The 23,551-nt window shown below is 46.9% G+C and overlaps 2 protein-coding genes across 3 annotated transcripts; both read left to right on the forward strand.

The window, feature by feature from the left end:
* The first annotated feature begins 5,126 nt into the window (after positions 1-5,126).
* On the forward strand, positions 5,127-6,643 carry TEDDM1 (transmembrane epididymal protein 1). Its single transcript, XM_041749884.1, has one exon. The coding sequence runs from the start codon at positions 5,738-5,740 to the stop codon at positions 6,641-6,643; it is 906 nt and encodes a 301-aa protein (XP_041605818.1). The 5' UTR covers positions 5,127-5,737.
* A 7,201-nt stretch (positions 6,644-13,844) lies between these two features.
* GLUL (glutamate-ammonia ligase) lies at positions 13,845-23,179 on the forward strand. Of its 2 annotated transcripts, XM_041764804.1 has the most exons (8): positions 13,864-13,997; positions 15,001-15,120; positions 16,564-16,742; positions 18,070-18,231; positions 19,671-19,817; positions 20,217-20,344; positions 20,528-20,727; positions 21,319-23,179. In XM_041764804.1, exons 2-8 carry the CDS (start codon positions 15,014-15,016, stop codon positions 21,635-21,637), a joined length of 1,242 nt encoding a protein of 413 aa, XP_041620738.1. In that variant the 5' UTR covers positions 13,864-13,997; positions 15,001-15,013; the 3' UTR covers positions 21,638-23,179. The 2 variants fall into 2 exon arrangements, with proteins under 2 accessions (XP_041620747.1, XP_041620738.1); XM_041764813.1 differs by lacking the exon at positions 15,001-15,120 and having other exon boundaries at positions 13,845-13,997.
* Positions 23,180-23,551: the final 372 nt, after the last annotated feature.

Raw genomic sequence — 23,551 nt, forward strand, 5'->3', positions numbered from 1 at the left:
ATGGCCAAGTGATGAATTTACATGAGCTTCCAGGGGCCTCTTGGAGGCTTGGCAGGCAATGTATACTAGCTAACTGATTTAAAACCGATAAATCCTTAAATCTTACGGGCTAAACACAAAAGAAGGCTACTTCTCCCATGCTTATAAGCTTTCTACCTAGTCTTTCCGATGTGATTCCTCCCATCTTGTGACTTGTCCTTCTCTAGTGCCTCAGTCCTCTGTATTCAGCCAGTAGACATGGAAAAAAGAAAGGGTGAAAAATAGGTGGATGTTTCTAGAATCCTCATCTTGAAGTGGTGTAGATCACTTCCACACACATTATACTGGCCCAAATTCAGTCACTCAATGCCTGGGAAGTGTGGTCTCAGCAATACCCTACATTGGGGGCGGGGGGCGGGCGGGGCATGAGTATTCAGTAGTCAGATAGCTGTGTCTCTCACAGAGAATTTTGAAACTTTTCATGGGCTTCCCAAATTGCAGGATTAAGAATTCTGAACAAGTGGGACCAAGGGTCAACTCCTAATTTGGGCACACATATTCTGGTATAGAAGAGAAATGATCAAAAAAAAAAAAAAAAAAGAAATGATCTATGAATAAACAGACTCAGGGTGCTTGAGTTCTGTCCTCAGCCATGAGTATAAGTTCACTGCATAGCCATAATGGAAGAAATCGGTATAACAGAGGTAAGGTGAGTATATACTTCCACCTTGCCAAAAGTTTCCAGAAGAAAAAGAAATTTGCAGCTGTTGAAATGTGATCGTCAAAAAGTACCTGAGATCAATTATATAAACTGTGAAACCTAACTCATAATTATGCAACGAGGTATATAAAGCTCACGTTTTGGAAAAATCCAAAGAGGAAAATTATGGGCTGGTGTGCCAAGAGAAATACAGTACGTACATCCTTTCAAACTAAGAAATTAGAATGTTGTTTTCCATCTTCTGTGAGCTTTGTTTTGGAAAGTCAGTGACAAACCCCAAGGCTTACTAACCCTTACTTGAAATAAGATGAAAGTTTGGCCCATGAACAAATGGGCTATCTCTGACCTTGTGCATATTTCCGTGGACCCACTTCCTGTGTGGTTCTGCTTGAGTTCCCAGCCTCTGGCTTGCCTTCTTCCTGTGTTATATTTCTGCCTTGAAGCAAGGTGAGTTACAATCATTTTTTGTTGATGATGGTGATGAGGATATCTCTCCTAAACAGAAAGGAGGTAAATTAAAAGATGTTTTTGGAAAGCACCATACTAAAGCCACACAGTTACTGAGAAGTTTATAGTGTAGTTCTCTAGATCCCATTTTTGACCTAACTTCTATCTCCTCCATGATCTATTCTTTTCACTAAAACTTTAAAATTTGCTCAACATGTCATTTCATACTATCTAAATCTGCACAATCCAATACAGCAGCTGCTAACCACAGACAGATATTGAGCGCTTATACTGTGGCTTATCTGAACTGAGATGGGCTGTAGGTATAAAATATACACTGGAGTTTAACAACTTAGTATGAAATGAGGAATCTGACATACATCTTTTAAAATTCTTATATTGGGATCCCTGGGTGGCGCAGCGGTTTGGCGCCTGCCTTTGGCCCAGGGCGCGATCCTGGAGACCCGGGATCGAATCCCACATCGGGCTCCCGGTGCATGGAGCCTGCTTCTCCCTCCGCCTGTGTCTCTGCCCCTCTCTCTCTCTCTGTGACTATCATAAATAAATAAAAAAAATTAAAAAAAAATAAATAAATAAAATTCTTATATTAATTACATGTTGAAATAACACTTTGGTAATGTTGGGTAAAAATAATGTCTCGTTAATATTAACTTCACTATTTTGTTGTTAATGTGCTTTTCAAAAACTTAAAATTACATGTTATATTTGATTTCCATGGAACAGAGTAGTCCAAATAGTTTCTAATGTCTGTTGTATGTGTGTATATGGAGGTGTATGCCTTCAGCTAAATTGTAAGCTCTTTGAGGGTGAGGACTATGTCATATACTTTTTTTTATATGCCTTGCTATACTCAGTAGAATCAACAGCCGTAACAAATTCTTATTTACTGAATTCCTAAAGACCTTCTTGCTCATTCTAGCATTTCATGCCAAACAAATGGCAGTGTTTATGCCTGAGGCCCCTTGAGAATGGGGGTGGAAGGGCAGGTTCGAGGGGCATCTCAGTGTGGAACAGCCAGGACATGAAGGACCTCCACGGACTCCTGTGGTCAAGTGGCATTTCCCTCATGAAACAGCTGTCCAGGCACTCGTCCACAGACTCTGGAGCTGTCTGCCAGTTCCGCTAATCATTCACCACCTTTGGCTTCCTTCTTGGCTACCTGTGGGCAGTGTCTGGTTTGGGAAGAATGATTCCTATCTTCAAAGCCTGAGATCAGGATGTTCATGTTTTAATGAACAACATGTAGTGCTGGGGTCTGGCCAAGGTGGGGGGCCTGAGCATCCCAGATGGGACCTTAAGTGGAGCTACTTGTCCTCATATGTGCCACTTTCAACTTCCCATTTGGGTCAGTGCTACTAACCTCCCTCCTCCCCTGACTATTGGCAACCAGCTCACAGCTTCCAGAAACAAGCGGGAAAATGAATGTGGGAGCTGGATTGAACTCTGCTGCCCCCACCTTACACAGACCACAGCCTTGAAGTATGAGCAGCAATATTCAAAGTGACTAAATACAGCTCCCTGGGGCCTGCAGACCATGTATTGCCCAGCCCAGCCCTACTATTACTTACAGGAGTGATGAACCCTGTGCTTCTCCCAGAACATATCTAAAAAAAAAACAAAGAGAATCCCTGGGGTCCTCGCCTCCCTGACTCACTTCAGAAGTGTAACTTAGATTGTCCTTTTGCATTTCTCTGCTCTACCATGCTCTCCAGGCATTTTGATAATTCACCAAAAGAAAGAAACAGGAGATAAATATGCTCACATCTATGCAACAACATTTCATGCTCTTTTATTTTCACTTCAATAGAAAGTTAAATTCAACACGCAATTTTTTCAGGTAAGAGGTATGATATACAGCAAATGAAGGGAGAACTAGAATTAGAACCCAGATTTATGACTTCCGGTTGATACATTTTCCACTTCCTTATGCTGCCTTCTTAAAATTGCACTTCTATACCTCAATGATGGGTCACCTCCAGATTACAAGATTAAAGATGATTTTTAATGTTCTTTTTGCTTATACATATACCTGATTTTTTACATCAATTTAAAAAAGCCCCAAACATCTGGGGCATCTGGGTGGTTCAGTTGGTTAAGTGTCTGACTCTTGATTTCAGCTCAGGTTATGATCTCAGGGTCTTGAGATCAAGCTCTGTGACAGGCTTCACACTGGGCATGGAGCCTGCTCAAGACTCTCTCTCTCTCTGTCTCCCTACACTGCCCCTACATCCGCACTCACATGCTCTCTCTCTAAAAAAAAAAAAAAAGAAAGAAAAAAGGAAAAAGGAAAGAAAGAAAGAAAAAGAAAAACCTAAAACTAAATTTTAAAATAAGCAAATTCCGGGATCCCTGGGTGGCGCAGCGGTTTGGCGCCTGCCTTTGGCCCGGGGCGTGATCCTGGAGACCCAGGATCGAATCCCACGTCGGGCTCTCTGCATGGAGCCTGCTTCTCCCTCTGTCTGTGTCTCTGCCTCTCTGTCTCTCTCTCTGTAACTATCATGAATAAATAAATAAAATAAAATAAAATAAGCAAATTCCTTCATAAAGCAGAATTAAACTTCATTTTTCCAACTTGCCTTCACACTCAAATCTTAGCCCTACCGAATCTCTCAATAGTAAGAAGCAATCTGGATTACTGTGATCCTTAAGGGCAGAGAGAGATTGGATTTTTCTGGAATTAAGTGAACTTGAGAGAAAGGTATTTTGATAGGAGTGAGGGCTCAGAAGCAGTGCTATAAACTGGGTGTAAATTCTCCTCCTCTCCTCTAGGGGTGCTGTTGGCATACAGGTGCTGCCTCTCTGCCCCCAAGACATTGCTTGTACTGTGAGGCTGATGATTATGCAGAAGACAGTGATGTCAGCATGGTTCATGCTGAGTGATGCACTTCCTCCTTCCTTAGCACAACTGTCATACCTGGGAAAACTCCTATTTCAGTACCTACTGCAATAAACCCAAAACTATGTTGGGCCCCGGGGATGCCTCACGTTCTCTGTGCCTTTTTCTCCACCATTCTCTGCATTAGTTTTTTTCCATAAACAGATAAATGCATTAACAGATAAATGAAGCTGATGGGCTAATTCACATTAAAATACAAATGGCCAACACCAGCTCACTGGAGTCACTCACTCAACAGTATCTGCATTTTAAGGATTTGACTTTAATCCCATGAATCATGGGAGCAAAATGACATGAAATATGTATTTCTTATGGATATTACACCTTGACAGATTTGTAGTGAAAAAGTTTATAGTAGGCTGTGGCTATGTGATGAGGCTTGAGGTCATTTCAGGTCAATGTGGCAGCAGTCAGGAAGTATACTGCATGAAAGCAAGGACAGACAGAAACCTATGAGAACAAAATGAAGCCTGTGTCTTTCTTTCACCACCTCATACTTCAACGGCAAGTGACTTATAGAAGAAGCTGGTGCCCTGACACTAAAAGAAGCTAAGAGAGCTATAGGCTTGGTTGCTTCCCATGCCAAGGAAGTGAGCCAATGGATCAAAAACAGAAGGCATGAGGTAGCCTGGGTGGCTCAGCAGTTGAGCACCTGCCTTATGCTCAGGTCTTGATCCCGGGTCCAGGGATCAAGTCCTGCATTGTGCTCCCTGCAAGGAGCCTGCTTCTCCCTCTGCCTCTCTCTGTGTGTCTCTCATGAATAAATAATATTAAAAAAAAAAAAACCAGAATGCACGAGCTACAATGGCAGGTACCCAACACTTCCAGAGTGTGCTCAGGTTGCTGCTTCACTTCCACCTTCAGATTCTCATGTAAATCTCTCTTGTAGCCAATCCAATCTGGAACCACATAAGGAAGGAAATTATGGAAAATATGGCTTAAGTTTAGTTAGGTTGACACACTATAAAACCACCACAACCCCTGAAAATCAATATCAAAAAGTAGCCTTTCTGATCCATTTATTGGCCAGTAGAGATATTGAAGTGGGGTTAAGGGCACAGATGGAGATGTGAAGAAGTAAGAGGTGGAGGTGAAGGGAGATTTCTTGGGGATCTTCAGAATGTATCTATAAAAGAAGAATAGAAAAGTCAGATGCTAGGTATGTATTATATGATCACATCTCCAGATGTTTATAAATATATGTGTTCAGAAAGAGAACTTTAAAACTAGACCAAAATTATGTCTGAATGGCCAGGCTACCTCAGGATACCACAGCAACCCCTTCCCCTATCCCATGCTCCTCTCTCTTTGTTTGCGTGCTGGGCAGCACAAGGGGAAGGAAGCCATGGGGAAAAGGGACAGGTGTGCACAGAAGTACCTCAAGGGCCATAGAAAGGAGCCTCTAAAAGCACATTCACAAGCCTTCTTCTTTGGCAGAAGTCAGTTAGTTCCTAATGTACCAGAATGGAATGGAACAATGAGGCTTTACTCCACCAAAGACGTAGGCTTACTTCAAGAAGCATTTCCTATGTGGGGGAGCAGTAGGTGGGGTGAGATGATAAAAGTTGGTGGAAGGCAAATTCTTCCAAAACCCAGACCTTGAAGGGTCCCCAGAAGGTGTGGACTTGCCCAAATTTTGCTCTTCTCTCTTCGTTAGACAGATCTGTAGTTCAATGGGAACCTTCATTGGTCATGTGTACCCGGGACTGTTTCTAATCTTATATGGACTGTATCAGGCAATAGTAGTCTCCAAAGCTGTGATATTCAAAGACTCTCTCCTGGATCCTTCATGCCATCCTAGGAATAAGGGAAGATGGGCCAGGCTGTGGAAAATATCCTACAGAGGTTTGCTGAAGATGGTGACTGGCTCCATCTTAATAGCTTATGAGATCAGTTGCATTAAAGGAGGGTTGGTATTGATGAACAGACAATTGCCACCAAGATTTCTGTACCCCAAAGAGTGGCAGCATCTCACCATGTTCATCCTCCTCACCCTCAATGGCTGTGTAGATGTCATGAGCAAGAATTTGCTGCCTCAGAGGTGTGTGCTTCTAGAGAAAGGGACCCTGGTCCTGACCTTCTACGTGCTCCTGCTCTTGTTGGTATCACATGTCCAGGACACAACAGGGATAGAGCTTCAGATTCATTATCTGCTCATCTTGGTGGTGTTCCTATTGATGCTGGTGTTGACTATAGAGCTGTGGACTCCCGACACATTTCAACTCTTGCTGATTGAGGCTTTTCTGTTTCTGATGATGGGCTCTTGGCTGATGCAGGCTGGCTTTATTCTGTACAGGCCAGTCACTGGCTACCCATGGCAGGATGATGACATCAGTGACATCATGTTCGTCACCACCTTCTTCTGTTGGCATGTGATGATCAATGCCTTGTGTCTGCTGGGAATCTATGGCCTCTCTGCCCTCTGGCATCGTTGTCACTGCCCCAGCTTGAAGCTGATGGGATCCAAAGAAGCTCCATATCACAAGGGCACAGTAGGACCTCTGTACAAATTGCTGCAGGAAGTGGAGCAGTCAGAGAAAGATGAGCAGGCTCTTCTCCTTTCAAAGAGCTCTTCCTGACACAGGGCCTAGAATGCCTGGCACACTGTCCACCCATCTGCCTCCTTGCAGGTTCTCTCAGACATGAGCACTGCACCCTTTTTGGTCTCCAGTGAAGGTAATGGCCATGAAGGAGAGCAGCTGATCTCCATCTACTGGTACATCTCCTCCCCTTGAATGTCTACTTGCTGAGGAGATGAGGAGAGAGGAGCCTGAGAAAGAGTTGCTGATGGGACTCATGGAGCGGTGGGGAGGGCACCAGGGTGGGTAGGTAAGGGTGCAAGAAGAGCAATGGGGGGCAGAAGATGTAATAGAAGGGAGGCCTTCAAAGAGAGGAGAGCAGAGTCCAGGAGTCATGCTGTCCCTGGCTACTTCTCCAGGCACAAGTGATTGCCTTTTACCTGAGAGTATAATGATTTCTCACAATTCAAAACTGTAATCATTCAAGTCTTATCCTGATAAAGATAAGTAGGTACTTCAGTTTGCTCACCAAAGTTGCACCACCCTGTGGAAGTAATAGAAACAGAGTTTATAATTAATTCATACTGGTTGAAAGTATGCTTTTTATGCTTCCTTCCCACTTTTAAGGACTGCTTTCATATCAAATCCAAATTAATAAAGTGAGACTTTATTAATGCTTAAGTATACTAACATTTCAAATGTGCAGAATTCAAATATAGAATTCAAACGCTCAGTACTTCTACTTCATATTTTATTGCTCCTATTCCAGTCAAAGCTTTTCTGTTTCACCACTACCACCACCTTCACACATGTCACTTTCTGGATGGAATCCTGGGTCTTTGCAAATATCACTCCTTTGCATCTCACAGAAAGCCATCAGACAATCACATTTTTACCATGGTATTTGGTATGCAGCATAAAACCCACCTTCATCCTCACCCCACTGAGCACCCCCAAGGAGGCCTTCTCCAAGAATTTTTACTGACTCCTTTGTTCTGGAACTCTTAAGAACTTATATGAAACCCGTTTTGTTAAGTTGTTCATACAGCTGATACATTGTGCTTTGTACTGTCTCTGAAATCATTTCTTTCTGGGTAGGTTTTTCCTCCCACCTAAAGCATTGACTCCTAAAGGATAAGGACTTTGCCATATCCAAGTTACATAATTTCCTATATGTGCACCAAATATATAGCATAGGTGATGCTTAATAAAAGCTTATTTGCTTCCAGAATCTCTGCCTACCCTTGGTCCTTTTTTTTTTTTTTAAAGATTTTATTTATTTATGTATTCATGAGGGACACACACACACACACACACACACACACACAGAGAGAGAGAGAGAGGGACATAGGCAGAGGGAGAAGCAGGCTCCATGCAGGGAGCCCGATGTGGGACTCGATCCAGAGACTCCAGGATCATGCCCTGAGCCAAAGGCAGACGCCTAACCAGTGAGCCACCCAGGTGTCCCTAACCTTGGTCCTTCTGTGTTTCAGGATGGGTCCAATGTTCTATGAACCTCTGGGAAACACCAATAGTCCTAAAACCTGAGTCATCTCCTTAGTAATAGGCCAGCTGTCTTCCTCGTTCCTGGGATAACAAAATCCACCAACCTATTTCTAAATTGTTTACTCTGTTATTGCTTTTTAATCCTCAAAAGTATTTCTATAAGGAACTTCCAGAAAACTGAGACTCAGCAGGCTGACTTACCCAAGCCTTAGCTGGTACGAGGCAAGACAGGAATTTGAGTACAGTTGTGTCTGACTCAAGCTGGTGACTGTGTCCTCTGGGCCAGAGTGACTTTGCTAATAGCAATGGTGAGGGAAGTGATCCTCAAATTGAAATTGTTTTAAAAACGAGAAAAGAAAAAAAGGGAGAAAGGAAGAAAAAAATGGTTACCCAGAAGGCCCAGCTGGAACAGGTGGCACAGTAGAAATACTTGAGATGTCCCCTAAAGGGTGCATCTATGTCTTTCTGCCCACCACCCAATGTCCCCACCCCAGGCACCCCTGGGAGTGAGTCTGGCAGACTCCTGGCTGAATCTTAAATTTCTCGGCTCATATCCTAGTGAGGACTGAGGATAAGACTTGTTTGTAACATGTTCTCTGACCTTTGCCATTCCACCCTTAACTCTTGGGTTCTAGACTCTTCAAATACTCTTATTGGGGGACATCACTGGTGGGAGATGAGGAAAAAGCACAAAGCACTCAAGCTGCTCTTTCCTAGTCATCTGAAGCCTAATTTCATAGTAATAAACAAACATCTGGTAATAAATTGATACTTCCAACATAGTGTCTCTTAGATATCCAGTGTAGGTAATAGACTTGCATATTATTAATTTACTGTATTTTAGATACAACACAGAGGCCCTCCCCTTGCAGGCCAGGGGAAATAGAATTCCCACGTTTAAACTTGGGGGAGAGTCTCACAAAATTACACCAGAGGGCGCTACGATCCCACAGCCCGGGGCCAGGACTCTGGCTCTCCAACCTGGTAAACAAGTCTCCTCCAACTGGTTTGAAAGAGGTTGGGGGGAGGGGAAAGGAGGTCAGGAAAAATACGGAACTAACTCTAAGTATTGCCCAAGCAAGCATCCAGAGGACATATCCCAGGGTTGTTTGTTTCCCATTAAAATTTGGCACGTGAACATGAAATAAACAGGGATTCAAATCAACTAATCGGACAGAGGGTGAGGAAGGCAGGGCTGTGGAACCAGTTGAGGATATCTCTGGGAAAACTACCCACGAAGGGACACACTCTGGTCCAAGCAATTTTTTTTTTTTACCACAATGCTAAATTTCCTAAGTTTTTAAAAAATAAAGCTTCACTAATGTTCCATCAATCTAGAGAACAAAGAGAGATCCATACAAGTATTGAGGATAAGGAATAAGATTTATCGATGAAAAATCTCAGATTCACAAAATAATGAAACTGGGGACAGATGATTAAATATGCAAAACGATCTCCAAAGATTCCTTTAAAAAGAACCTGACATAAAGTATCCCCCCCCCGCCCTAGTTCTTCACAAAGAGTATATTGAATGTCCACTAGGTCAAAGGCCCTGGGCAAGCCACAATGTAGGATTCAGAGGTAGATGGCTGGTCCCCTCACTGAGCCCTTTCCACAGTGGGTATGAGAGGGACTGCAGTGTTGTGGAAGTGGTGGCCCAGGATGCACCCACAGCAGCCTGCAGAGACTGGAGGAAGGGAAACACAAAAGGCTCTCAAGGGAGTTACACCTGGGAAGTGCATTGGGCTGTGAAATACTGCCCTAAGGTGACTTCAGCAAGCTGCTACAGGTTATAGATGCCTCAGCCTCCTCATCTTTCAGAATGATGTGCAGATTATTTCTAGAAGTGCACAGCTTTAATTTTCTCAGCGGGACTTATTTCCCCATGTTAGCTAAGATGAACTTAATTCCTCCCAGCTCCCCAGGTTCCTATTTGAGTCAAGATTTGGAGTAGGGCTCAAACAGACCCAAAACCTTGGTCATAATACGAGCTTTGGGAAATAGAGTGTTCCCTGTATTACAGTGATTACAGGGGGCCTTCAATAAACCTAGAATTAGGCTGAAGGACCAATAGCTGAGACTTGAACTTCTGATTTCCTAACCTGCGCTTAAGAATATCAGTCAGTCAGTCTAGGGCCATACCACCCTGGACACACCCCATCTCATCGGATCTGGGAAGCTAAGGAAGGCCAGGCCTGGTTAGTATTTGGATGGGAGAAAGTCAAACAACCAGAACAGATATAAAGAACAATTCTTCTGTATTCAGTGTTCAGTACTGAATTGAGCTAACACCTGGTCTGTCCTTCTTTAATTATGTAGAATGAAACTGGAAAGCTTGGCCAACAGTAACTTCTCCCCCAAAATTTAAGATTCATGACATCAATTTCCAAGGCTGTTTGTATTGTTCTTCTTGTTTTAAGATTATACTATGGTGTATTCTTTGGGAAGGAACTGATGTTGGCTTAATTTAAAAAAAAAAAAAAAAGAACAGTTTACAATTCTGGGTTGGGTTTCCAGGGTGTTCCTCAAGTCTTGGTCTCAGCTATGTTTCTTGAATCTGAGTTAAGAGTTTTGTTGAATGCTTATTGAAATCATTCGAATATAGGGAAAACTCCACTTCCCCAACTGCCAGTTATGGTTGAAGGTTTGGTTATGTTTGAGCCTTACTCCAAATCTTGTCTACGGTGAGTGCAAGACAACCACACAGGCCCTGGGAAGGCATTTCCAGATCACCAGATTAAGAAATTTACAGCTTGCAAGTGAGAATCGGTCCTTTAGAAGAGAGAGAAGAAACTGAGAGAAGAGCTCATAGATAAAGCCCACCCAAGACAAGGCCTTTATTACAGGTGACCGAACAACACTAGAGAGATGCCTTTAGTCCCTAGCCTATTCTGCAGGTTAGAACAAAAGTTTGTACCTATAATACTGCTCTCCCAGTCCACACACCTGTTGGACATATCTACCCTACTCTAAGAGAGAACAACCTGACTTCAAAGCACACGTAACAGGACCCCCCCTCCTCACGCCCCATTGGGTTTGGTAGTGGGTGTACCAAGAGATGGAACAGTTTACGGTTCAAGCATGCTAATGCTCTTCAATGGAGAGGGTGGAAAATGGGGGCGAGTGGCAATTTAAGGGAAAAAGGGGGAAGAGAACAGAGGGCAGCAGACACAGCACATCTAACTGAATGGAACAGGCAGTCCTCCTTTTAACTTCTCTAAAAGTACAGTCTGGGTTTCTGGGGGCGAACCAGTTAGCTGCTTCTCCTTCTTCTTCCTCTCATACTCTTTTAAGCTTCTCTCATCAGTTCTTGGACTCATTTGGTCACTAACTGGGTTGGTTTAAGTAAGTAAGGGGCTGACCAAAGACAAGGCCTCTTGTTCCCTCCTGAAAGACTCAGTGGTCATGTATTCTACTTCTAACCCTCACGAAGTATGCCTCTGGTCACATGAATGGATCAAAGCAAATCCATTTCCATTCTTGGAAAAGCAGCTCAAAACACATGTTTTCTTGATGGTGCCGCTGTCATTTCTGTGTAATCAACAAACATCATTTATTGAACACTCTCTCTGGACACTATTGGAGAATAGAAAGACGGATCAGTTGCTCAAGGAGGTGAAGACACCTAGCAAGCGAAGCAGGTACACACACAGTGAAATATAATACCATGAGTTTTAAAGACTGCGTTTGCTTCTTTCTACCCCATTTTCTACTATGTTTGCCACCTACGTCTCAGACCGCTGGTGGTGAAGAGTGCAGTAGAAGGCTCTGGTTTATGCTTAAGCAGTTTGGCATCTGAAAATTAACATCTTTTAAAATAAAAACATTCCCTTTCCTCTCCCCCACTTACCCTCCTCAATTCAAGACTGAGTCAGAAAGTTGTACCTAATGGGTTGTTTTGGGGAAAGAAAGAATCCAATCTCCTTGGATTACCTTGACTTATAATAATTATAATTACTGTTTTCGAAGTTTATGATATACACCAAGTGTATATGCTACCAGACTTAATCTTTACAATATACAAGGTAACTGTTATCCCTATTCTGTAAGCAAGAAAATTGTGGTTTCATGTGGCTCGGAAAGCTAACCGAAAGCTGGTAAGAAGTGAAGCCCAGATGTGAACCTATGTTTGTATGACCTGAAGCTCAGCCTTTAACCACATCTTAATGTTTCAACATACAGCACTGAAGCTTGAGATGAAATCTTTTACTTTTCCAAGGAACCTTACCCAGTGCGGAACGTCACCTGTCTGAAGTATATACCAAAATCCCGTTTGAGGCGAAAGCTGCATCTATCATTTAAAAGCACTACAGTGTCAGACACACTCTGGAATGGAAGAGTGTTGACCAAAGAAGCCAAGTTATGTGTGTGTGGTTACAGGCAACATTTCTTTTCCCTATTTGTGGTACAAAAAAATAACCACAGGAACAAACTTTTCCCCTTCCTCTCCCAAAGGCAACGAGGCCTGACTTCTTGGGTCAAACAAAATAATCTCAAAGTCTCAAATACTGGGGCTCCTGAAAAATGCAATAAAGACTAGACACCATCAGGTGGATTTCAGGCAATAAAAATAGAAAACGAAGGGAGCGCACTGGTGGCAATGAAGATACCAGATGTGCCCATGTGTTGCATGTGTGCATCTCGATGTATCCTGTACAGTTATTATGCATCTGTTGACGGGCATCCATCTCAAGATTGTGTCCACATACCCGTTTTCTCACCCATCACAGCAAGGCTGAGAGAAGGAAGGGGTCCCGATTCCGATTTTCCAGATTAAAAAGAAGGCACAATAAGTTACTTGAAAAGCAAATCACAGCATTATTTTCAAAAATTCTAACATTCTGATGTACCCTGGGCTTCAAAGGGGGCACGTGAAGAACCCACTTTTCACTCAGCTGCCCTCGGGGAACAGTCTGCCGTCAGAATTTCAAATCTGGTGGGCAGCTGGAAAGGTGCCTCTCCCAGGGCTGGGTCTGCAGATGTGGAAGCCTGGGCCTAAAGAGTCGCTGAAAGACTGGTCTCTGGAGTGACAGGGGCAGAATCTGACAGGTCTCCTGAGCCTTCCTACACCCGCCAGGATCCTCTCTTAGGAATAGCAGAAGCGCAGCACGTAGGTTAGGGAGGGGAGAACGGCCTGGCGCTCGGCAGGCGCTTCCCAGGCCCCCCTCGGGGACCCCCCCCCAGCGCCCCGCCACCGCCCCCACTCAAACTGGACGCGAGCGCAGAGGAGGGCTGGAGGTTCTCAAACAACAAAAGGCAAAATTACGTTCCCGGGGATCAGAAGGTCCTTAGGGGGCCTTGGGGTCTGCAGGACGACCTCGAAAAAGAGAGGCCTCTCCTGCAAAACTATCCAACCTGACGGCGGCGGGGGCGGGGGCCGGGCGGGCGGCGGGGCGCCCGGCTCGGGCCGGGGTGGGTGGGGGCGGGTGGGGGCGGGTGGGGGCGGGGGTGGGGGCTGAAGGGCCGGCGCTCGGGCAGGCGGGGTCCTTCCAGGCAGGAATTCGCCCGTCCGCGCGCCGCGGGCCCGACCTTCCTCGGCTCCCCCCCCCCCCCCCCCCCCCCCCCCCCGCCTCCACGCGCCCCCTCCCCCCACGGCCCTTTCCCTTTCTTTCTTCGCAAGCGCTCGCACCCCCGCCCCGACGGCGCCCGCTCGCGGGGTCGCCCAATGGCCGCGGCGCCCGGGCGCGCATCAGCCGCTCCGCCCCGGCTCCCGGCCGCTGGGAGCCAATCAGGGCGCCGGGGGCGGCCCGGGCCGCGGATAAAGAGCGCGGGGCTGCAGGCGGCCTCGCAGGGCCGAGAATGGGAGCGGAGGGGAGCTTCTGAGCAGCGCCCCGGCCTCCTCTCCTCGCCGCACCCCGCTCTCGCGGCCTGCCCGCCCCGCCCGCCCCGCTGCCTGCGACCCGCCCAGGTAAGCGCGCCGCCGGCCCGGGGGCCTCGAGAGGTGCGCGGCGCCCCCGCCCCCGCCCCCGCCCCCACCCCGAGCCCGGCCCGCCGACCCCCGAGCTCAGGGCGGCCCCGTGCACCGCAGCCCCCGGTGCTTCTCCGCCCCCGCGCCCTCGGGCTGCTTTCGGCGCCCTCGGCTCCCCGCCGCCCTGGCCTGGCGGTCGTGGGGTGCGCGCGGACCGCCAGGCTTGCGGGAGGGCGGGGAGTTGTTTTGCTCCTTCTTCGGCTGCTCGCGGCTCCAAGCGCCGCCCCTGGAGGTCCCGGCGCGGCGGTCGGTGGAGCCGAGCTGGGGCCCGGGCTGTGCGCGCCGCGGGGGAATGACGGGTGGGCCCGCGGGAGCCCCGCTCCTGCTCCCGCTCCTGCTCCGCGGCCCTGGGGGACCGTGGTGGTCTCGACCTCTAGGCGCCTGCCTTGAGGCGAGTGGCCGTGAGCGTCGCTAGTGGGGTCCGGGGGCCCCGCACTGTGACGGAACAATGGGGAGCCCGGGCCGCGGCGTGGCCCCGGCGCAGCGGGCGCAGAGGCCTGGCGGGGCGGCGGCGGCTGCCCCCCGCCCCCACCCGCCCCCACCCCCCACCCCCGCCCCTGCCCCCTCCCCGCGCGGGCCCTCGGAGCGTGATGGCCCCGTCGGCGAGGCCCTGAGGTCCGGCCCGCGGCCCGAGGACGCTTCAGGGGCCGGGGGCCGCTCTCAAAGTGGATCATCCCAACTGCCCGGGGGGCGGGAAGCGGGGGACCCCCCCCTGCCGCGAACCCGCGAAGACCGCGGACAGCGAAGATGAAGACGAGGCGGAGTCGCGGTCCTCGGAGTCCCCCTCCAGCTGCTTCGGCTTCGTCGCCTACTCGGTGAACTCGGGAGAGAAGTCGCGAGTCAGGACTAAGGCCGCGTCCCACCCGCCTCCGTTTGCCTCCTCGGCGCGCTGCGACCCCGATCGCTCCCTGACCCCTTCTCCGTCTCCGTCCCCCTCGCCCAGAAAGCTCCGGTGCATGGACCAGCGGGAGCCCGAGAGCCTGGAGAGGCGCGAACGCAACTCCAAGCGGAGAAGGGCCAGGGAAGGCAACCCCAGCGACCCGATTGACCTTCTGTGGCTGGGGTGAGTGAAGAGACAGGGAGGAAGACCCCGGAGCCAGTGACAGCTGCAGAAGCAGCTAGGACGCCAGATCCCATTTTTATCCCACGTAAAACTCTGGGCACCGCGGCGGCAACCAGTAGCCTAGAATGTTGGCATCCAGTTCGTCTCACCCAAAAGAGCAGAAAAATCTGGAACTGAGGCTGAAAGCTGGAAAAAGTGTGGCTTGATGATGGCTTGATGATGGTGTAACGGGCTGGGGAGACCCATCAGTAGCCTTTAGTGGGAGCTGAAAGGGTCAGGTATTGTTCCAAGGCAGGGGCGGCGGTGCTGTGTGACCCACCGAGACCCCTGCACTGGATATGCAAAGAGATGCAAAGGTTTTCTACTGGGAGACACCAGAGAGGTTCTGCTTTTTTTTTCCCCCAAGGGAAGGGGTGAGGCTAAGGGAGGGAGAAGCAGTTCTGTTTTCAGCTGGGCAAACATGGACCGTTGCCCATAGAAACTTAGCCACTGTACTTCAGAAAGTTGCCCAAGTCGTCGCAGAACAATGTGTTCCCTTTCAGCCACCCTGGGCCACTGAGCTGGGGAGGGTGGGGGTACAACATTTCCTCTTGTGTTGGGTTGCTCTCCTTTCAGAGGTTTTTGTGGCAGTGGCTTGCAGTTTCTAGCGTGCCACTTGGCTTTTGAAAACCCAGATCTTTTTTGTTACCCAAGTGGGAATTTGCTCATTAAAAGTTCTCTGGTGGAATCTGAGGATGTCGTTTGCAAACATAAATCTGCCTTCTTAAGTGACAAGACCCATGGAAACGATAGCAGTGTACATTATAGAATCCAGCTCAGATCAGCTCTTTTGATGCCCCAGGGGTTCCTAATAACTCGCACTGCTTTTAGGAAGCCCACCAGTCTTTAAAGTCTTCGAGCTGGCCTCCTTGTTTCTTGCTACCATCTCAATGTGTGGAGTGGAGGGATCTCTACAAAAGGGTTTTTCACTGAGATGCCAGCCAGGATGCAAGGAAAAGACGAGACTGACCCAGAAACCATAAGCAGCTGAGCCTTTCTGTGGCTGGATTTTACGCATATTGGGAGAAGAGACCTTCTGTGAGCTATGTCCCTCTGAACTTTAGTGTTTTGTTTTGTTTCAGGAGCTCCCTGCTCCCGTCCAGTGTCTTAGTATAAAAAATAAAACACTTCCTCTACCTTGGCTACATTGAGAAAATAGAGCTTAGTCCTCACAAGTGTGGATTCTAGCTTGAGGAAGCCTAGAAGGTTTTTGTCTGATAGAAAAACTTAAACCCCTTGAAAGCAGAGTGAACAACTACACCCTGGAGAGTGTGGCTTCCAAAGGGAGGGGACGACAATCCCATTGTGACTTTTTGATTGGATTGTCCTTACTTGAGTCGTTTCTGTGGAGGCTCAGTTTGGAGTCGGTGACCTTCATCGTTTTTTGTTGGTTCTTCTCTGCAGAACAACTTCCACCATGGCCACCTCTGCGAGTTCCCACTTGAACAAAGGCATCAAGCAGGTGTACATGTCCCTGCCTCAGGGCGAGAAAGTGCAGGCTATGTATATTTGGATTGACGGGACCGGAGAAGGATTACGTTGCAAGACCCGGACCTTGGACAGTGAGCCCAAGGGTGTTGAAGGTGAGAGACCAAGCAGAGTGGGAGTCCGGATTGGGTTGGGGGGAGCAGCCTGAAACCAAGCCACTAGATTTAGCCACTTTATTATTCTGTTTGTCAGGGTTTCCTAAGGCAGGGTTTCTCAGACTCCATTCAGTTGATGTTAAGCTCCTACACTGCCTCAAAGCATAGTAACAATGGACCCCTTTATTTCAATAGAATCTTACACGTAAGCCAGTATATTGAAGAAAAAAGATTAAAAGTCTAGTTGGGGCAGGAGGGGGGCTGGGGAACTTTGCTGACTTGGGCATCCCCATTTAGTTGGCCCTAAGGCACCCCCAGGAACCCTGTTTGAAAAACCACTGTTCTAACCTGACTCCACTATCTACTTGATAAACAACTGAATAAACACTGTTTCATATTCCTATCAGTGAGGTTCTAGATGCAAAGCAGACTCTGTAAAGTGGTTTCTAAATAGGACTAGCCGTTCATTTGTTTTTAGTTGATGCCACTTTTGGAAATTCTTAAGCCACCTGATTGCTTATCACACCAGGAGCTCGTGACTTTCATTTTTCAGTCAAGAGCAAGCCATAGCCCTCCTTCTTCTGGAAGGGGACCGGAGAAAAAAATAATCACCTCTTACCTACTTTTAGGAAGGGTTACTCTTCTAATGGTGTTCACACTGGAGTGAATACATGACCATAAAATATAAAGTATAAATTATATACGTGCTGTGAGGCAGGTATTCGGCACTGGGGGTACAAGAGAAGAGTCTGTTTCTCTGCCTTTGGAGAGGAAGAAACCAGCCTTTAATACATAGTGGATAGGTGGATAATGGGAGCACCCTTGACTAAGTTACCCTGCTAGTCGTTCATTTCCTTATCTGTAGAATAATGACAGCTTGAGCTAGAACAGTCCCTGGATGCAATGGGGGATGAGTTAATGAAGCGACTCGGGGGGCCTAGTGGGGGAATCTGAATCTGCTTCTCCTATTCCAGTTTTCTAAATGGTGACTGACTTCCTGGTTATGTCAGACTATTTCAGTTTGTCTCCACAGTGTCTAGTCTAGCAGATGACCTGGGGAAGATAACTTCATTCTCAGGTTGTTTTTGTGACTTATTTTTCTTAAAGGAAGTGATGCAGTGGTCTTACTTGCAACCCATGTGGGAAGGACATTAAAGCCAGGTGCAGTTGTCAGAGTGTGCATATTGATGGCAGGAGTCATGTATCACTTGACTTTCTGAACAGAAAGTGTATCTCTTTCGACATAGTAAGGTTAAGTAAGGGTCTGTACTCTTGCCTGAAAAGCTCCACATTCTTAACCTAATTTTCCCTTCTCCTTTTACCCCAGAGTTGCCTGAATGGAATTTTGATGGCTCTAGCACCTTTCAATCTGAAGGCTCCAACAGTGACATGTATCTTGTCCCTGCTGCCATGTTTCGTGACCCTTTCCGCAAGGACCCCAACAAGCTGGTATTCTGTGAAGTCTTCAAATACAACAGAAAGCCTGCAGGTGTGTACAGGATAGGTATGGACCTGTCCTCAGTCCGTGAGTGTTGTAAAGGAAAAGGACAGGAGGTTCCAAAATTGGAACCGGGAACACGAGACCATCTTAAGATCTCAAACTGTTGTGGGAGTCTGGGTGATGGGACATGCGTCTCTACTTTGAACGCCCTCATTCAAGAGAGGCAGTGTGGTCCGTCTACGCATGGTCTCCTCTATTGGTTGTACAAAATAACAGTGAATTCCTTTAATCTGTCTACCAGTTCCCCCATGACACAGCCCTACTGCCTGCCTGTAGATTTGAAAAACGTGAATTCTGAAGTCAGAATGATGGGTTTGAATTCTGGATCTGCCACTTAACTGGCTATGAACCTTAGCAAGTTATTTATCCCCTTACACTTAAGTTTCCCTGATTTTAAAAGGGCGGGGGATAAAATCCATCTCCTGTCCACGTTCACCCAGTTGACACCCACATGTGTCTTGGAGGTTCACTGTAACTGCATTTTTTTTATTTTTGCCTCTCGTGGCCTTTGATCCTGATTCTCTGCCATTCACCTCGTTATCTCCACCAAAGCCCCCCACCCTCCCCTCTGTTAGTCTCTTGCTGTGCCCTGCCAGTGTGACTTGCAACAAATTACTTAGTTCCTGGACCTTACTGCCTTTGTTTTGAGAGGCAGTACCATTGTGGTAAAGGGCGTGAGCTCTGAGGCCAAGCCAACCACGGCTTTCCTGGTTCTGCTACTTGCTGGGTAACTTGGGCAGGCCACCCAATGTCTCTGAGCTGAGCTGCATTTTCTCTTTTGTAAAAGTAGAGGCTTTAATCCTTATGTTAGGAAGACTCCGTTGTGGTTTTTCCTTCAAGTAGTAGAGGTCTTAAAATGGTTTGGGGACATAGTTAAGCTGCTGATTTTAAGTCTGTATCTACTTATTTTAAAGTTCTTTTCTAGCTTAGAAATTGTCAAGCTCATCTACTTTTAATATTTTGCATTTGTACTAGACAACGTAGCCCTTAATCTTCTCACCTGGAAGAGGAAGCCCCCAATAGACCAATGATTCTCAAAATTGTAGGTTTGGCTCTAAATACTTGAGAAACCAGGAATAAGTCTGACGGCTAAAGCAGCTGCCTTGTGAATAGAGTTTAAGTGCCTGACATGTGGTACTTGGGAAGTGGCCAGCATGCAGATAAGGTGCAAATTTGCTCTCTTCTCATCCACTCCATGTGATTTGTTTGTGACCTACGAGTCTCCCTACAGACCTGTGATTACTACTTCTCCTCTTTTCCCCACTTAGGTTGATAGAACACACAAAAAAAGGTTTTACTCTGTATCATTCACCTTATAGTCCACACTTCAGCTTTGTGGGATCCAAAGACCTTTTCCCCATCTGCACTGGGATTCAGTGTATTTGCCCATGTCTTCAATGGCACATTGACTTTTTTTTTTTCCCTAGAAACCAATTTAAGGCATACCTGTAAACGGATAATGGACATGGTGAGCAACCAACACCCCTGGTTTGGAATGGAGCAGGAATATACTCTCATGGGCACAGATGGGCACCCTTTTGGTTGGCCTTCCAATGGCTTCCCTGGGCCCCAAGGTGAGTCCTCTTGATGAGAGGTGAACCTCCTGTTCCCTTGTTGCTTCATTGCCAAAGAAAGACTCTCTTCATAGCTGACAGTAAACTCTTTATGGATCAGAAAAGCTATGGGAATATCCCTAAGGCTGGCTGAAATAATACTATAGGGAGCCCCTCCTGTTACCCAAATCCAGACATTGTATTTAGACATTAACGTGGAGGGAAATCCTTTGGCTCCACTGAGGTTATAATATAATGGCCAAGAGGAGCCCCCTGCATGCTAGCACCCCCACCTCCAGGTGAAGACAGGCATAGTGATTCCGGAGAGCAAATGTTGAGAGCTTTCTGATTTCTGACCTTTGTGGAAAAGGATTTCTTGGGTTTCCTGTGTCTTGACCTTTCACCTTAATGCCTCTGCAGGTCCGTACTACTGTGGTGTAGGAGCAGACAAAGCCTATGGCAGGGATATCGTGGAGGCTCACTACCGGGCCTGCTTGTACGCTGGCATCAAGATTGCTGGGACAAACGCTGAGGTCATGCCTGCCCAGGTAAGTGACTTGTTCATCTGTAGGACCTATGGGCAAGTGGGGACTTTTGCCAGCACCCTCGTTTGCCTAACTAAAACTTAAGCGGGATTGGAATAGAGGTGAGAAAAAAGCACGGTTAAGAGCTTCTGAACCGGGGTAAGGAGTTGGCATTACTGTAAAGGCCAACTGTGTTGTTCTCTCTAGTGGGAATTCCAGATAGGACCCTGTGAAGGAATCGACATGGGAGATCATCTCTGGGTGGCCCGTTTCATCTTGCATCGTGTATGTGAAGACTTCGGAGTGATAGCAACCTTTGATCCTAAGCCCATTCCCGGAAACTGGAATGGTGCAGGCTGCCACACCAACTTCAGCACCAAGGCGATGCGAGAGGAGAATGGTCTAAAGTAAGTGCTTTCTCCTGATGGGGCCATCTTTTCCTTGCTCGCGTACTTGCCAGGGGTCTGATGTGTTGGGGTTAAATGAGCCAGACTTCTCCATGTGGACTTGAGCTTTTAGCACTTGGCTTTACAAGTGGTTTTCTAATTCTGTCATTTTGTTCCTATTTGAAAAGTACCAAAAAATACTCTAGGAATCGAATCCAAGGGTAGCGATTGGAAAAGGGGGGACCTAATTTAATTAATGGGTTTGAAAGTCTTCAATAGGAAATAACTTAGTAACAATAAAAAGCATGTGAATGAACTTAATGCTTAGGGGTGGGGGAAGGTCTTTGATAAGGATCTTTTCCTTTAACAAATACGATGTAGTGAGTGTCCAGCACCATCCTGAGGCACTGGGTGGGACGCACAGGTAAGAAGGCAGAGTTACTGCCCTGGTGGAATGTTTGATCTGTGGGGACCATGTTTTGGTGAATTGTAAGTAAGCAGTCGTTGATAGAGGAGCCCCTCCATTCTTAGATCCATACCTCGCCCCCTGCCGTTGAAGGGCAGATTTCTTGGTGGCAGGTTGGACCCCACCATCTTCTGCATTTACCCTAGGTACATTGAGGAGTCCATTGAAAAACTGAGCAAGCGGCACCAGTACCACATCCGAGCCTACGATCCCAAGGGAGGCCTGGATAATGCCCGGCGCCTAACTGGATTCCATGAGACATCCAACATCAACGACTTTTCCGCCGGCGTGGCCAACCGTGGTGCTAGCATCCGCATTCCCCGGACTGTCGGCCAGGAGAAGAAGGGTTACTTTGAAGACCGTCGCCCCTCTGCCAACTGCGACCCCTTTTCGGTGACAGAAGCCCTCATCCGCACATGTCTTCTCAACGAAACTGGCGATGAACCCTTCCAGTACAAAAACTAAGCGGACTAGACTTGCAGCCATCGAACCCCTCCTAATTAATTCTCCATCCTGCCTCCGTGTTTGCCCCTCTCTTGACTGTCCTAATAGCTGTAACTCAAAGGGCGGAATATCAAGGTCTTTTTTTATTCCTCATGCCCAGTTAATATCTCTTGCTTTCTTTGGCCAGGATAGAGGGGTCAAGTTCTTAATCTTTTTACACCCCCCCCCCTTTTTTTTTCCCTGTCACTGAAAGCTGTCTAGTATGTTAGTAGGGAGGGGGGTAGGGAGACATAACCACTGTTCCCATTTAATCAGGTGTGTTTGTCCAATAGGCGTAGCTATCCGGACAGAGAATAGTGTTTGTGAAGGGAGGGGGAGGGCTCTTTCTTCGAGGTAGCTGAGTGTTGAGGGGGGGAGGGTTACTTACTCTGGGGTTAGGTTAGGATTTCCCCTCCTGGTGGGAAGTTCCACTTCGAATAAGGTTATAACCAACTTTCTATTAAAAGTGAGACTTAATGAGAGAATCAGGCGGGAATGTGCCTCCCGTCCTCCTGGTGCAGGGCTTCCCCTACCTGGGGCGAGATAGCCCTCACCTGAAGACAAGCTCAGCGTAAGGATGGATTGACCTACCTTAGCAGAAAGTTCTTATTGCTTGGTCCTCCATTTATAACACAAAGCAGAGTAGTATTTTTATATTTAAATGTAAAAACAAAAAAAATTATATATATGGGTGTGCAGATATGTGTGGTTTTTTTCCTAAAGGAGGAAAAGCATTCTGGTCATGGAGAGCCAGATTTGCGGTGAATAGTCTGGAAATAAGGATCTCCTACTGAGTGGAGACTTGGTATTCCCTCACTGCCACTATAGGGCTCCCATGTGCCCTGCCCACTCTTCTGCAATTGGGGGTAGACACCGGTCGGTTGACAGGTGGAAAGCACGGTGTAGAAGGAGGAGTCACCTGAGCCCCGTGGCTTTGGTTTAAAAGACACACATGTACACACAGAGGTTTAGAAATAAAGAGTTGGCTGGTCAACTTGCATGTTACTGACAAGGGGTTATTGGGATTATTTTCTGATGGGACTAGCATGTCACTAAAGCAGGCCTTTTGATATATTAAAATTTTTTAAAAAGCAAAACAGAAGTTTAGATTTTAATCCTGTTGTAGGGTTCTTCTGAGTCTTCGTTGTTACAGAATCACCCGTTTGCTTTGGCTGTCTCCTTCCTATCTCTGCTCTTATGGGGACATGGGGACAGCCCTGGAGTCAGAACACTTGTCATTTTGTATCCTGGTGTCTATTCTGAGTGTGAGATGCTCCTTTCCATTGTTAAGATTCCTGAGGCGTTACTTTTTCTTTTATAATAAAATGCAAACCCCATCTTCATCCCTATGTTTTCCTGGCTGTGTCTGGCTGTTTTCATGTTGGCTGCAGCCGGCCAGCGGTGGCTTCCTCTTGCCATGACGACTTCTAATTGCCATGCACAGTATGTTCAGTTAGATAGCTCTTCGTTGTAAACAAACTGTTAACTGCCCAGCGCAGCTCTTATAAATCAACCTAACATTTATAAGATCTCTTCTGACTCGATTCTTTGTGTTTCTTTTTTAAATCCCTGCGTGCCTTTTCATTCTTTTTCCTACCAAAAAAGGGGATTTTTTTTTAAAGAGACAAAGGAAGCTCAAATTCACTCATTCTAGGAATTTTTAAAAATCTGTCTTGAGTCATGTTGCCAACCAGCTGGCTTTTGTACTTTGAGTGTTTGGAGTCCCGGGATGAAGGCATATCCCAGCCCTAGAGTTTTGGAGGATGGTACAAACCCTAGTCCTCTCCTCATGTGCTCCAGAGCTTGGTTTTGACTTCTGATTCTATAACATCGTCTTAAGCACCCTTTTTAATTTTATAGCAGCCTGAAATGATTAATGTGTTATCAAGGGCTCTC

Source organism: Vulpes lagopus, chromosome 1 (genome assembly GCF_018345385.1).
Source record: "Vulpes lagopus strain Blue_001 chromosome 1, ASM1834538v1, whole genome shotgun sequence".
NCBI classification, from domain to species: domain Eukaryota; kingdom Metazoa; phylum Chordata; class Mammalia; order Carnivora; family Canidae; genus Vulpes; species Vulpes lagopus.

Excerpts from the sequence above, each read along its gene's own strand:
- GLUL (XM_041764804.1), top strand. The coding sequence starts at position 15,014 with ATGGACCAGCGGGAGCCCGAGAGCCTGGAGAGGCGCGAACGCAACTCC. Across the intron at positions 16,743-18,069 it reads TGAGCCCAAGGGTGTTGAAG|AGTTGCCTGAATGGAATTTT; the intron begins GTGAGAGACCAA and ends CTTTTACCCCAG. Across the intron at positions 18,232-19,670 it reads ATACAACAGAAAGCCTGCAG|AAACCAATTTAAGGCATACC; the intron begins GTGTGTACAGGA and ends TTTTTTCCCTAG.
- TEDDM1 (XM_041749884.1), top strand. The coding sequence starts at position 5,738 with ATGGGAACCTTCATTGGTCATGTGTACCCGGGACTGTTTCTAATCTTA.